Source organism: Galleria mellonella, unplaced genomic scaffold (assembly GCF_026898425.1).
Source record: "Galleria mellonella isolate WM207_F2 unplaced genomic scaffold, CSIRO_AGI_GalMel_v1 utg93, whole genome shotgun sequence".
Classification (NCBI taxonomy): Eukaryota; Metazoa; Arthropoda; class Insecta; order Lepidoptera; family Pyralidae; genus Galleria; species Galleria mellonella.
In genome coordinates this window covers 542,741-559,385 of record NW_026442176.1, presented here as the reverse complement: position 1 = coordinate 559,385, position 16,645 = coordinate 542,741, and the positions used below count along the sequence as shown (strand labels likewise).

The window sequence follows — 16,645 nt, the reverse complement described above, 5'->3', positions numbered from 1 at the left end:
TTTTGTACAAAGAAGCTAAATGATGGTATCAATCAATGAAATTGATTTTATATTATATATCTACATATAATATTAAATCTACAGTAATGCTCGTTCCTAATTACGTCTTATGTCTTACCCAAGGACTAAGGTTTTCAAATCAATATAAATATAAAATGATCATGAGACTTTTAATGGTATATATAGCCTTTATAGAATTTATGGATCATAAAAAACTTCTACTTCAGCTTTTACACAACCTTTTCACTGATCTAGCAAATACTTTAATAGTCGGAGTGGACTTAAAATTTTAATTTCGCCACTTTTGAGATTTCGTGATGGAATACACATCATTTAGTTTATATCATGGATTATATATCTACTATAACATTTATAGCGACATCTTTATATTGAAGTATGGGCTTTACTAACTCTTTTACTCTTCGGACAACAATGTAAACAATGTTAAAGTAACCATGACATACAGAAATATTGGCAGATTATAATCATAAATACTTACCTGTTTTTCAATTTGTGAGCACATTTCGCGTTTTGTAAATAATCTGTTAGGTTCAAAAGGGTTTCACCTTTCAATCGACGGGGGTTGCTTTATCTAGTCGAGCAATGTTTGTATATAATGTAGATTATAACATCCAACAACTACAGTTATAATAAGGCTGGGAATATCTGTTTATTTTTATTTAATTTATAATAGCTATTTTAAGACAAAAATAAGTAAATAAAAAAGTTTTCAATCTGGAGTTTTTAAGAATTGATAATACAATTGCACTCTGAATACTATATTTATAATACAAATGGAATAAAATATACATTGTTTTAGAAATTACTGGCATAATTGTATTATGGTTCTGGGAGATTGCCAGAAATCGTTTAATAATAAAGTGGTCAGTTCAAGAAGGTTTTGTAACAGTCCTAGATAAATACGTTTCCGTGTGTTAATTCACAATAAATTGGAACAGCTTGTTTTATATATATAAAGGAATAGCTTTTGTTAAACTTTTATTGTTACTGTTGATATGTCGTAAACGTTCCAGATTTTTTATATAAATAAATTTGTTAATTTGCGAATGTTAAGTAAGTATAAATAATAAAGAGATTAGGTACCTACCTACCATAAGAACTATCATACGGCTGGAATAAATAATAGTACAAGACAGATTTGTATTTACAGTATTAGTTTAAAGAACTCATTCCTAAGCAAAAAGGTATATATTGAAACTACAATTTACAATGAAATATAGTAACAAATGAAAAATAAAGATTAAGACACGGATGCGTGACTGTCTTTGTCAAATTATCTACTAGCTTTTTCCGCGTTTCATCAAACAATCCGCCGAGGAAGGTCTCGCCCTTTGTAATGGTACAATTTTCTCAATAAATGTAACCGTGGCACGCGACTTCGTTAATATAGGTACGTACTCGTACTATCACTTATCTGCATTCGGTTTTCTTTAGGTATTCTTTGTGGAATGGGAAAACAGGTAGGGAGCTTTTAATTTTATCATTTCCGGGTTCAAATTTGACTTTAAAATTGGGTTACGGGTCGAGTCGCTCCAAAGCCAAATGTATTAAATTTACAATGTAGGTGTAATGAAAAGGTAACGACCCGAAATTCAGCGTCATTATTCTTGAAAATGAATAAATTTTTGCAAGAAATATGAGAGAAAATATGTAAATAATTTTTAACAAGCAGATCTGACAAGGACAAATATGAGTACGAGTATGAGATTTAGTAAGTTTATGACAGTTTATCCTAGCCATGCTAAGGTTACAATTATCTAATACCCAATCACGGAGGGGGGGGGGGGAAGGGATTGTTAGTAATGGAGATTGAGAATCCCATTGCTAGCAAGATACCCAACCAGGTCGACTTTCTCGCGGTTCTCCCTGGAAACTATCATGGTTAATTCCTGATGAATTCATCATGATGGGCTAACTGACCTGTTTCCATTCTCATCAATCACCCTTCACTGGTGCTCCGCCAGCGTATCCCGTTAGCGCAGGCGGGGTTACCATACCATTTACACCCATTAAAAAAAATACCCAATCACTTCTAAAATTAATACGTATTTAATTATACACAATTTATTAGAATCCATCAAGCTGTTTAATTTTATGAATAAAATAATTGTGTGTCCCTCCTTTTGCTTCTGGGATATAAACGTATTTACATTGGAGTTGAATGAGAATAAATTTTCAATAGCTCAATATTTCATTTTATAAATAAAAATGTCTTATTCCCTTTTTTATGTTATTTGTGCGTCGTTTGCGAAATATGTCATAAAAGGGAATCTATTAATTCCTTGAATCTATTAATTCCTTTTCAACCAACTTCAAAATGAAGAAGGTTTTCAATTTTTTTTTTAATTTTGTTACCTTATAACTCCGTTAGTTTTAAACCGATTTTGATTTTTTTTTTATCTGAAAGAACATGCTTACAGATTGGTCCCATAGAAATTTTATCAAAATCATAATAACGTTAAGTAAGTAAAACGTAAGTTTTGTCACTACTGTTGAAGTCGATTTTTTGCGTAACAGGTCTTTAATTATTTATGTTGTATATATATATATATATATATATATATATATATATATATATATATATATATATATATATATATATATATTAGCGTTTATCTTTGTTGTTGTAATTTTTATCATTTAGATATACCTATTAGCTTTATTATTCACTAAATTAATTGAACATCATATTTGAAGTTGCTAAAAATGTAAATTGCAAAGTTATAAAAAATAGGCCAAATTTTATAAGAACCGATGAAGATTATGTCAAAGATATTTAAGAAAAACTGATATAAGGAGTCTTATTAATAGCAATAGAAGTGAATTTTTAAAAATTTTGTCTGTCTATCATATATATTTGTTCGGGCAACATACAAAAACTACTAAACCGTATTGGAAACAGTTTTAATAGTTGTGTTCCTGAAAGTCTAACTTAATGTTATTAATTATTTAATGAATTGGTGGTTATTAAATATTAAACTTAATTGGTGTATTTTAATTTGATACTCGTACCCCATGTAGAAGTGGACATTTCGTTATTCCTTATTTGTAATGGAGATGGGGCACTGGTGACAACACAGGTTCTTCTAAACCTATTCCTAAAACTTCTTCATTTCAAATTGTACCTCATGTTGTTATAAACCATTCATTCATTCATTCATTTATTCATTCCTACTTCTCAAATTAACGCATTCGAATTAGTGAGCAAAAAAACTTAGATATAATAAATTTAAGGGTGGGATATGGCGTGAATTTACTAGGTACAGAGTAATAACACCTGAGTCCTCAGGACAGGCAATGCATGGAGGGTATCATGGGCGAAACAGTATACTCTGTTATATCCATGGTACTGCTCATGTCTATAGGCGGCAGTTACCACTTTGTATTAGGTGGGCCGTCAGCTTGTTTGCTTTATTCTAAGTTGTATAAAAAAAACTTTATACATCTTAAAATATAAAAGTTTATTAACATCCTAAAAATAGATATTAAGTAAAACTATGACATATCTAAGAATATTCGTATTCATAATATTTAATATATGGATATAAGTGGTTAAATTAAAAAACACTCGGTCAACTTCTCTGGGATACCTAAAATTGTCATTCTGAATACAGATTTACTTATTTTTACTTTTATAAAATAATCAATAAATAGCCTTATAGACAAATAATCTATAGGCACACTAAATAGCAAACGAAGTTTTATTAAAATTATCACAGGAACGTTTTTTAAATAAAAGTAGTAGTAAATCGAAACATTAAATTAATTAATTGATTTTTAATTTGTTTTATTATTATACTATTCGACATTGCCAGCATTCTATTTGGGTCAAATTATTCAATTGTTAATTTTCATTATGTTCTGTTCAAATAGATTTATAGTTTATATTTAGTGCGAAACGAAGCGGATCTTACTACATACTATCAGAACTGTGCAATTGGCAGAAAACGCTTATATTAATATAAACTTACTCATTTATGCAAATATTTGTATTATGTGGGCATCGAACTTGCAATTATTTCACCTCAACTAGTTGAGGCAGTTTGTTAAACTGCTATACCATTGAGATGTAGATCAAGGTCGATCATTTTATCGTTTATGATCGAGATTTAAAAATACTAAAATTTTACATTTTATTATGTAAAAGGAATGTCGAATAACCCCAAGATTCACATTTCCCATATTGATATTATAAAACCAAAATTGTTATTTACTTCATATTTTTAAAAATAGTTATTGTGGCATGAAGTATGAGTCAAAAGGTGTATTTTTATTATAAATGTATAATTTTAATAATAAATAACAATATTATACATCCATACATACATTGATGTGGTATGCGCTCTATTTACGGTGCGGATTTTTAATCCCTGATTATATATCTTGGGTCTTCATTAGATATATGCTCGTATACTACCGATGCAAATCTCGGAACTCTTTTTTATTTAAATGGGCAGGTAGTGTTTATACCTTATATCAGCATTAAACATGTAAAAGGGAAACGAAAGCAGTGGATTAGGATCACCTAACTTGGAATTCTTTTTATTACGGGCTGTGAGCATCGCCGGTTCCCTATATTATGAATAGATAGTTGCCGGCACGGCCTATATTACTGGAATGAATGATACGGGATTACATACAATAGTAGATATAAGTCGGAAGATGAATAGAACTTTATTGGTAACTGTGCATATCAATTGGAGCGGTCATTGCATTGGACTCTACAGTTCCAATTAGTCAATAATTACACACAGGCTCTTAACAAATTTAATATAGGTATAATCAATAATATCTTCTTTTGGGTATAAGTATGTCTACAGCTGTATTTTTTCATATGTAAAACAAATGCAAATTGGTTTTTAGTCTCGAAAAGTATTGTAAAATGTTTTTTGAAACGTGTTTCAGTATTTAATAAATCATTAAAATCAGGGATTTTATAAATTATTTATACTTCTTCAGCATTAAATATTATACCTAACCAACTTAGGAACTATATATTATATACCTACGTAAGAATATAGCTTTGGATATAATGTAGAACAGACAGTGCTGTATGATATGTGGTTTAAAAGTCATTTCAAATATTTGATCAAATAGATATAATATAATAAAACTGCCACTCGTATTCAAAATAGTACAAATATGTCATCGCCTTTTATCTCCACTATGTTCATACTTTATATGCTCATATTTTAGATAATAAAGTTTGTTTTATGTATTTAAATATATTATTATTTAATTTATAAAAGTAGTTGTGTCCGTCAATTTTACATGAATGAATTAGAATAAATAACACCTATAGTTATTTTAATATAGAATATTATGGTACATATATACTATAGTTTTTAGTCCCAGCGTTTTAAAAGTAGTTGAGTAATATATACCGAAATAATATATTATGTCAAACAATTCATACATGTCAACATTATCACCTTCTATACTTAGGATTTGTATTTTTGTTTACTAAGGATATAAACGTGCTATATCAAGTGATAAATAATCTAGGACAATGATAATTCAATTCAATTTATTTCACTTTATTTTTCAGATTTTAAGATAAAAAGGATGATTTATAAAATAAACTTTGTCTAGAAATTTCCAATATTAATCCTTATTTTTTTATGTATTTTCTCCTTTCCTCTTTTATTATATGGCATATAAATAGCACATAAATAAAAAAGCAACTGTTTATTTTTTTGAAAATGCAAATTAGTTTTGATTATCGCATATTATTTATAGAATGTATATACTAACTATGTACTCATACGAGTATATATTGGACGGTATATATTATTTTTATCACCACATCGTTAGTAACAGTAGAGTAAAGATATATCAGCAGTAGTTATCAGATTATACATCTAACGTTGTGAGTATAAGATAAAAGATAAAAAATAACATGGAAAAACATTTGCCAATTTCATTACAGGAATATACTTGCGCTATTCTCTTGTAGTACTGTGATTATCAAAAAGAACAATTTAGTAATAAGCTAGGTTAGCCATCAAATTACAATTTTATTTTTTTCTTTACGAGTATAAACAGTTAGTTTTAGTCCTGTAATTTAAAAGTCATGTAATTTGGATAACGTTTAAGGCTACAAACAATACCTAATAATGTTATTCTTGGAATTAAATGTAAAATATATTTTTAGTAGAGAGCGTATCACGAGGCGGATGTTTCCTAAGGGAGACTATAAATAGCTTTTTCTCTCTTTTCATGTAGTTAAAGTACCGATTATTTAAGTTTAAGGGTGAGGTATGACAAGAAAATTATTGGGTATGGTGGAATTTCATATTAAACCTTTGGAGCTATTCTAATGGACTGATGTGGTGTGAACACGTGAAAGATATCATGGGTGTCAGAATGTTTAACAAGATATCCACACATATATGTTTATAAGTGACTATTAACATTTTCTATCAGGTGAGCTGTTAGTTTCCTATTCCAAGGTTGATTAAAAAAAGCACAGGTTTATTACGGGATATTGCTTACAGTGTGTCTTGCAACAATTGGTCTCTTGAGAGAGTATATTAAATTGGTTATATATAAACTTATAAATAGGTACTTCAATTTAAAATATTATGTATTAGATATAGTAGAGATAAAATAGTATGATAAGTATTAAACATAATAGGATTACTCACTGACTATATGAATCATAAACGAGGCGAAGACGACCATCCAACCCCAGCCTCCATCTGGTGGCGGTGTAGGGCTCTCCGAAGTCTCTCTTGTTGACTCCGCTGCATGGGTACTGTTCCCGTTTCTAGAACTCTTCACCACACCGTGAGACATCTTGCAATTAACTCTTTGGCACTACGTATTAATTTGTCACTTTTTAAGGCAGCAGAATGTAGATGATATGATTATTGAAATGCTTTGTATGATGATTATCTTCTAGCACGATACTACTTTGTACAAATATTTCGTATTGTCATTACGATATGATTGTTTCTTATATTGATTAATTGGAGCCTCTTCATGAAACCTTGTTATTATTGTTGTATATTTTTCTTTAATTTCAAATTATTTAGGGTTATAAAGAATAGTAATTTATAGGTAGAATAAGTATTAGTATGACGCTGAAAATTCAATGGAAGGGTAATCAGGAAGATCAACGTTTACCGAGGAAGGGATGAAAGGAAAGGTTTTAAAAGATAATGATTGCTCGTTTACTTCTATCTATTGTCGTAGATCATTATCTTGACACCTATCTGCGGTTTCTGATCGCTTTTGTTCTGAGCGTTGTTTTTCTCCAAATATTTTCAGACATTTTTTATTTACCGCTAGTGTTGTAACTGCAACAAAAATAACAAAGATTTTAATAAAAATAGTTATGTGTATATTTTATAAACTGCTTCATTAATATGTTAACGTTTTCTGTATCTACACTTAGATACAAAACTAACACTTAAGAAAGACTTTGTAGTATATGACTTTTGTCAAATTAATTGCATTACCTCTATCTTATTTATATTTCTACTGTGAAGCAACTGTACTTGCTTATTTTGATTAAAAAGTAGGACAATGGTAATACATTTAATGGACAATAGATATTGATTTGTGAAATAATATTTATACCAGGAATTTGCAATTCTTGGTATAAACAGCATGAGGTATACTATGATCACCTTATTTTTTTATTATATATACATAGTTTTCTTTACTTTTGTCATGTTTATAGGCGAAAATTAATAAATATAATTGATGTAATCGGTTTATTTGCCACTTCAAGTTATAGGTTTAAATGATAAAAGATCCGAGGCCAAACAATTTAGAAGCATAACAGCTTTCATAATTTGGTAATAGAATTGTTTTTGTTTGAAGGAAGTTAAGCCAATAGGTCTGTTTGTTACTGTAGGGTGTAATGAAGTATAAAGATTTAATAATCTTAAAATGTACGGCCAATAATAATGTCTCTGACTGAGACTGACACAAAGTTATAAATAAATTATAAGACATTCATTTTGGAGGTTAGGTCCATTTAGAAGATAATGTCTTATACTTAGACGTAAGGGGACCGAGTCGTCACGAAGCTTCCAAATAATATATGGCAGACATTTATTCAAGATACGTCACGAGACTTTTATAGCTAGTATAAAATAAATACTAATAATAATACTAATATTAATAGTTTAAAATAATTATTTTAATTAAATATAATCAGTTAAAATATATTCTTATACAGATGTACAACAATAAAGTTATAAACAAATATTTGTTTCTACAATATATGTATAGTATACTAGACATGTCATTAAACTTTGTAAGAAGACAGAATCGTGACTCTTACGATGGATTTCTAAATATATTTTATAAAAAGTCATAAGATAGTCATTGAGAAGGATTTTTAAAATGCAATCAGAATATGAGGTAAAAGAGGTTAAGCGTGCACGGAATTTTAATAATGCGATACTAGCAAACTCTTGTTTTCTTTATAATAATAAAATAAAATACAAACGGTGAATTATAGAAAACCGAAACAATGATATTCCTTATTGAATGAAGTGGACTGGATGAAGAAATACATAAAAACACGTGTTCCCGTTCACAATTGTGTATCACAAAATATATAGCTGTTATCTTCAATACAAAGTGATCGATCGACGGTATCAAATGATGTCAATAATTCAGATAATCTTACATGATAGAATAAATTTGTAGATAGTTCGTTATATGATTTTTATCTAAAACTATATCTTAAATTGTCTCCTCCATAAACCGCAGACTATCATGTAAATTATGCAACGTGTAGTAAGTTCTCGGATATTTCTTTTTTATCAAGTAAAAGAATGAATCTGACAGTTATAAAGCAACGGCGCTGTTTAGTAATTGTTCTTTATTGAATGGCATTGTCAAGATTGTACCAGTCAGTACAAAGGAGAATTTAAATTAGCCGAATAAGTTCTAATTCAATAAAATTTGCATTAAACACAAAGACGATTTGTTATTTTCTTTCTTTCTATAAAATGGTAATGCAAAAATACTTTAGATACTAATGATGGCCTCGTCCACGTGAAGTTTTATTGTCTTATCTTAATGGTATAGTAGTTTAGCTGTAAAAATATAGTAAATAGTTCATGGACCCATTTTTTTTAGTTTTGTTTATTGATACATGCAATGTAGCTGCGCAGAAGATACGTAGGTAACTATTTAAGGTATCTATCTATTGCGCCACCGAAATATAATATCACAAACAATATATTAAACTACTATATTCTGATAGAAACAACTAAAAAATGTTATTTATTGAAAGTATTTCATTTTATTTCAATGCATCGCCATCGCCTTTTACTGTTATTGTTTAGCATAACGACTGGCTGATAGAAAATGTCATAAAGCATTGAGTCTGTTCTGTATATAACTAAAAAATAAATGAAAATTATATTTTATAAGTACATAATCTGAATTAGCAAACATTATTCTGCTTTCTGTAAATAATTTACGATGATAAAAACATACATTTTTGAATTTTTTATTAAAATTGGTTGATAGATTTCGGAAATTGGCATGAGCAGACGTTGCGACACGACCAAAACTTCGTATAAATTTCATATTTGCTAGGTTTTACGCTGCAGATATAGGCATATATGTATATTTAATGGAATCGCGGTGTAAGACCGTGACATTCACTCAGGCAATTATTAACCTTCTTATTGTTATTAACGTAAGGGCATTGAAACAAATTTGGTAATTGACATTATTGTCCTTTATTTTATTTTTAATTAATAATGTATAAAATCTCAAATTGTTTATGTCCTACTAAAGAAAAATAATATGTAAACAGTTTAAGATTTTGTTCCGAAAACATAGACCTCAGTCGTGATAAACTTAATATGAGATCAATAGAACTAAATCCTATGGATAGCAATAATAAAAATTTACTAAGACATGGTGAATATATGGCATTACATACACAAAAAATAGGGGAATTGACATTCTCTACATTTTGAAGCCGACTTAAAAAGCAATATAAATATTAAATTAATAATTAACTAAATTCCCTACATTTTGAAGTCGTTTTAATAAGGAATATAAATATAACTAGCTATATACCGCGGCTTTGCCTGCGTGAATAAGTATATAAAGTATTCTATGTACTAAGCTAGGTTGTAGACTACCTGTGTTCCAAATTTTATTCAAATGCCATTCAGTAGTTTTTGTGTGACAGAGTTATAACCATTCATTGTTGTAAACTTTCGCATATATAATATTAATAGAATTTTGCTAATATGTCTTTTTTAGCGATGGAATGAAATAGTATGTAAATGAGAAGTACGTCAGTATTTATCTAATATAATGCGAATGTAATTTTATTTAGATAATTTTTGTTAAAAGTACAAAAATAAGTACACCCTTCTCACAAACCACAGTGTTTTATTTAGAATTGCTTTGAATGGCGTGTGACAGTAATAAAGGTCTCGGTTGGGGTTTAAAGTGAAAACTTTATATATATATATATATATATATATATATATATATATATATATATATATATATATCATAAGAGGGAGCCAGTTTTTTCTCGTATCAGCCATTATTTGTTATTTGGTGTTTGGTGTTTGGTGACGTTTAAAGAGGGACACTGTTGACCATCCCTCGACTATAAGCTCCCTTATTCGCCTCTTATACTTTACATCTACGGGAAAGGAAAGGGTGGTCTATTCTGTGCCGGGACCTTCTCGACTATATATATAATGAAAGCAACAGAACTACGTAGGTTCGTCACGAAATTATAGTCAATCGTTATCAAAATATTATGTATTTTCCATATATGATACTGATAATTATCTTAGGTTTTTTTTATACAACTTAGAATGGCAAACAAGCTGACGACCCACCTGATCGAAAGTGGTAACCGTCGCCTATAGACATGAGCAGTACCATGGACATAACAGAGTATAATGTTTCGCCCATGATACCCCCTATGCGTTGCCATTCCTGAGGACTCAGGTGTTATTCCTCTGTACCCAGTAAATTCACGCCAGGTGTGGACCGTAACTAAGTTTTAGCATAGCACATGTAACTGTATCACCCTGACCACTTTCTTCTCAATACATATAATAGGATTTGACACAGCCTTTACATTGTCTAATATAAAAATATTATCGGTGTAAGTATGAATATCCACGATATGAAAATTATAAATAGAATTCCACGTCACAGTTAGATACATAGTGTCGTGTAATGTTACGTTCAATTATAAAAGCGTTTATGTTAAAAATATAATAATAATATTTTTGTTGTTTAGTTTTATATTTGGCACTACTATTGCCCATTACCTACTTTCTATGTATGTATGTATATATATATATATATATATATATATATATATATATATATATATATATATATATATATATATATATATATATATATATATATTCATTCAATTTGGTACAGGGTATTATTATACTTTTAGTCACTAATTTATTATTATTACTGTATGTATTAGTGCAATAAAGAATATATATATATATATATATATATATATATATATATATATATATATATATATATATATATATATATATATATATATATATAATAGGCTTACGATTATAAATCCTGTTGAAGTAGTCAGGAGCATTTATCTACTGTCACCGATTTCGCCGAGCATATTACAATCTAAGTGGCAATAGGCAAGCTTACCGCCGTCATATGTATTAATCTGGATTTAGTTCAGAAGCATTCTACCTACTAACATTATAAATGAGAAAGGTTGTGAAAATGTTTAGATATTTATTACTTCTCTTCTATCTTGTATAATGACTAAACAAATTTGAATGAAACTTGATAAACAGTTGGACCATGTCCTAAATTCATATAATGAAGAATACACTTATCGCAATATGTACAGGCAAAGAGCTCATAGTAAGATCATACTAATCAGGCTGAGATGAGACAAAAGTGGTAGCCCAAAATATATCTTAACGAACATTTACTAGAGATTAGTTTTATAACAAATATTGCACTAGATTGCTGGAATCGAAGTCGCGACACTATGGAAAAGTACCTTCTATTATTATCATGAGGTCAGCCGGGTCAGCTTGGATATGTCGTAGCCAGATCATAGAATATAATTTCATACTCTCATTTTGTCAGCCAGTATTACAGAGAGGTTGGAAAAGATGAGTGTATATAAACATAATGTTCCCGATGGGAGCGTGACGTGTATGTTAAGTACATATTTGTACATTTCGTCTCATTTAGGCGATGGTCTCTTTTAATATACTGGAGTATTAAATACAAATAGAATTGATTAACTCGTAAATAAAAAAAATTGGTTTATTAATTTAAAGAATTTGATAGTTATTACAAGTTAATCATCATCATCCTCTCAACCGTTAACTGTCCACTGATGAAAATAGGCATTCTCCATAAGTTTTGCTAGTAGTTGCCACGCTTGGCAGGTGGATTAGCAAGTGCAGTTAGGCTTTAGTGATAGTCTTAAGAGGGACACTGCAGCTCATCTCTCAGGCATTAAATTCCTTTAGTGGCGAAACCCATGGAAAAGAAAAAGGTGACCTATTCTGTGTCAGGACTACACAGCTCACTGTAAGTAGGTAGGTGGAAATATGACGGTCTATTTATATAGACTTTTATTTATTATGACTTGTTACAGTAAAAAATAGTAACAGTGTTTTATAAATGTGATTGTAAAGATGTTGGGATGTTTGGATGTTTATTATTCAGTCTCTCATTAATTAATGAATATGTCAGTTACTTATATTTTAATTTATACGGGTAAATTCGTGGTTTACGGCTAGTTATTATAATCAAATGTAAAGAATTGAGAATGTTCTTGACAGACATTCTACATTTTTATTTCGTAAAATTGGATCGAAGCAAGAAATAAACAAAGGGACCCAAATCAGCTATTTTTAGAACTGATATCAGTCGCTCAGTTTATAATGACATTACGAAATGATGGCTGACAGGATATGTACCATACTTTATAATTGACTAGGTAACAGTCTTAATTAAAAAAAAAAGTCTATATTTTGTCAAAATTGGTCTAACGAGTCATGAGAGAGACCGTATGAATATCCACCATAGGAAAAAGCAGTAAAATGTTAAAAGATTTCGTAAATTTATAAAACAGTTTACAAAAAGTGCGCTAGGTGGTGTTAAATAATTAATTAATATTAAATATCTAAGTGGATGAAGTCGCAGACATTGTTAGTATGTAGTAATCTAGTTTGATTTTCTGTATTTCAATGCTATACGCCGTGTTATCAGTATTGACTGTTCGCCTTTCGCATGACCGTTCTCCTTTATCATGCCCGATAAGAGGTCGAACCCTTATTACAATGCGCTCCCGCTGTAAACTCTTGCATATTATTTATTACATCATATAATTATATATATTATAACAATATTGACATTTAGAGTTCCGTATTTATATTGTGGTGACAGAGTATGAATTAGAGTTGCTAATTGTTCCGTATTTCTTATATAGATTTAAATATCGTGAGATAGACGACGTCTTCTATTTTTAAAAATTCGTAGGATTCGATTTGATGATATAAATGATGTCCGTCACGAAATGGGGAGGCTTTGAAGAAAAGTCGTTTGCTTGGGCACCTCTGTCCCATTCATGTTTCCACCGTGAAGCAGTTGTGTTTATACGGCTGTATTTCGGTTTGAAAGGTGGCATATGATAGTGAATTTACAGGGTACAGAGCAATAAAATCTGAGCCCTCAGGAATGGCAACGCATGGGGTGTATCATGGGTGGAACAGTATACTCTGTTATGTCTAAGGTACTGCTCATGTGTATAGGCGATGGTTACCACTTTCCATCAGCTTATTTGCCATTCTAAGTTGTATAAAAAAGTATAGTTTTAAGCCAAAATAAAACGGAATACCTATAATGAAAAAAATGCAGTAAAATTAGTTTTTTCCGAACGAAAAAGAGAATTCCCGTATTATTTAAGATTATTGATTGTTTGTCTAGTTAGGCAGATAAAAAGTTGATAATCCTAGTATGAATATAATATGTCATCTCTTCTTTTCATTAGCCTTAATATCCTGGATAGCAGGATATCGTAAGAGCCGACTAAAGTGCTTCAGCGGTACAAAAGATAAAAGAGTATGTAACATCAATGCAAGAGAAGTTTCGTCTTAAAAAAAAAAACACACGTGTTCAGCAGAGGGACGTAACTGATTGTTTTGATAACATAAAAACTAAAATATATTCAAACATAATGCGTCTGATTAATGGAATTCAATTTGGCTTGTCTTTCTATACAAAAATAATTTCATTTATGAACATGCACAGAGGTTAATCGTGAGGTCGTCCTTGCATACATTTGACTTTCAAATTTGATTGATCCCTACGTTGTTTACTTAGGAAACGTTGTCTTTAGTTCGGAACTTATCCTACAGCCTCTGTTTTTATTTATATTATAGCTTATTTAAATATTGATTATACAATTTTCTCCCTTCTAGGAATAGAAAAAATTATTAGGTATTTACAATTTAGTATTACTTTATACAATATAATAATCTTGTCGATAACATTTAAATAATGAGACAGTTAATTAAAATGACAAAACATAAAAAAATATAAATGTTGGTAAAATAATAGTAGGTGTACGGAATCTTGTTACTAATGCATGCCGATCGCATTTAATTTAATTTTGTTGTATTGGCTTGTTTGTTGCTATTTAATGACATAGAGATAAAGGCTATATTATACAAATATCTAATTTTCCTTATTGATCATTTATTAAGATATTAAAAACAAACATTCTTATTATAATAAGAATGTTTGTTTATATTAGTTATTTCATTCATAATTCAGTGTTTAATGTATCAATATATATTTTAAGTTACAATGTAATATACTCATGAACCAAATTTTATATGAATCTGTTCAGCGGTTTAAGCGTGATTGAGTAACAGACATAGAAACACCTTTACAAACTTTCATATTTATAATATTAAGTGCGATTTTCAATTCTTTTGATTGATCTAAATTAGACTTGGTATCGTAAATAATGAAATTTGAGGTGTTATGTTTTATCAAGAATATTGGGTGACCTACAGGTCGCCGGTTACTTCCATCACCTTAATAATAAACTGTTTGCACATCGACTTACACGTGTAAAATGTGAGCAAACAACACCTAATTTATTATCGAACATTTCTTGACGAAAGTGTAAGGGTATAGGGTTACAAATAAGTAATGTTTACCTCTGGCCTCGAACTAAGTAAGTAATTATGGGAATTAAAGCTAATTCCTTTTCATTATTCTTGTGATGACGTTGCGATCCTTTAGCTTTCTAGTGGGAACTTTCAAAACTCTTATCTATTTGAAGTGCCTAGCTTATGTAGTGGTTTGCGCATAGCATTTGATTTTGAGGATTTCTTTTTTCCTATCGGTTTGTTGAATTCAATGGTCGGTCTATTGTCGTTTGAGATTACTTACTTCTTTTATATTACATCTATATAATCTATCTGTACATTTACTTTAAGTCTTGTATTATTGATTCTCCTGTGGATATCCTCGATACGGATTCTATCATGCATGCTTATCGAATATGTTTATAAATACATAATTATTATGAATGATGTAAGTACGCGAATATAATGCTAATGTAAATAACAAACCTTCTTTGTTGGTATCTCATTTGAGCGTCCAAGCAATTAGTATAATAATTAATGCATTGTTTACTATTTTTATACATGTATCAGTCAATTATGTATTTACTTATCATGGTCACTTAGTGTTCTTGTTCGTGAATTTAATATTTAATGCGTTTTTCAAGAAATCATTAATAAGGAAGTGTTCTACCAATGGACTCGTATTTGAATATTTTTTCTAAATATGTATATGAGTCGGAAAACAATCAATCAATATAGTCTTTGAATCTCTCATAACAATACTGCGTGTCCAGACTTTCAAAAATACTATTACTTTTTAATTTTGTTATTTTTTCAACATAAATTTCGTATAAAAACTTTAATTCAAATCATTATGTCATATGTCATTAGGTCATTCGATTCCATTAAATCTAATTTAAGGCCATTAATTAATAGGTTAACTACACGTAGTTAATATTCGTTTTTAAATAAAAACGCGTATTATTTGAATGTAATGGTATCGTTTTACTGATTTCTGCCGATAAGCAGATACATATTTTTGCCTTACTGCATTTCGGCGTATAACTATTTATTCTTTTGATTTCGTACAACATTTTTTTTTAATGTTTAATAATGGTAATCTCGCCTGCGCTATCGGTATACACCGGTGAGGGTTGATAGGTGAGGATGAAGCAGATCACTTGATGTGACGTGACGAATTCACAATAAATAAATCACAATAGTTTCGAGGATGTCGACCTGATAGGACAAATTGTTAGCAAAGTGGCTTGTAAACTTCATTATTAACAGTTTCTTCTTTTCCTGGTCTGAAGTATTCTTACATTGACAATCTTAACCAGTACATGCAAGCTTTTAGTAATAACACATTAGTATTATTATTGGTATGTTCTTTGTTCGCCATTGTTTTTGATATCATACTAATATTATTATTTTTGTGTATTTAGTACATAATCAAGTTTGAAGCGGGGACATGAATGAAATTTAGGTTAATTTGTAGAATAAAACATGGG

At 29.6% G+C, this 16,645-nt stretch overlaps 1 protein-coding gene across 2 annotated transcripts in view; it reads right to left on the bottom strand.

Moving 5' to 3' along the window:
• Positions 1 to 16,645, bottom strand: part of LOC113516666 (monocarboxylate transporter 12) — a 59,471-nt gene that overhangs the window by 20,882 nt on the left and 21,944 nt on the right. For both annotated transcript variants that reach the window (XM_052902601.1, XM_026901121.3), the window contains exon 2: positions 6,669 to 7,322. In XM_052902601.1, coding sequence (XP_052758561.1) covers positions 6,669 to 6,819 — 151 coding nt within the window. In that variant the 5' untranslated portion in view covers positions 6,820 to 7,322. The remainder of the gene's footprint in view (positions 1 to 6,668; positions 7,323 to 16,645) is intronic.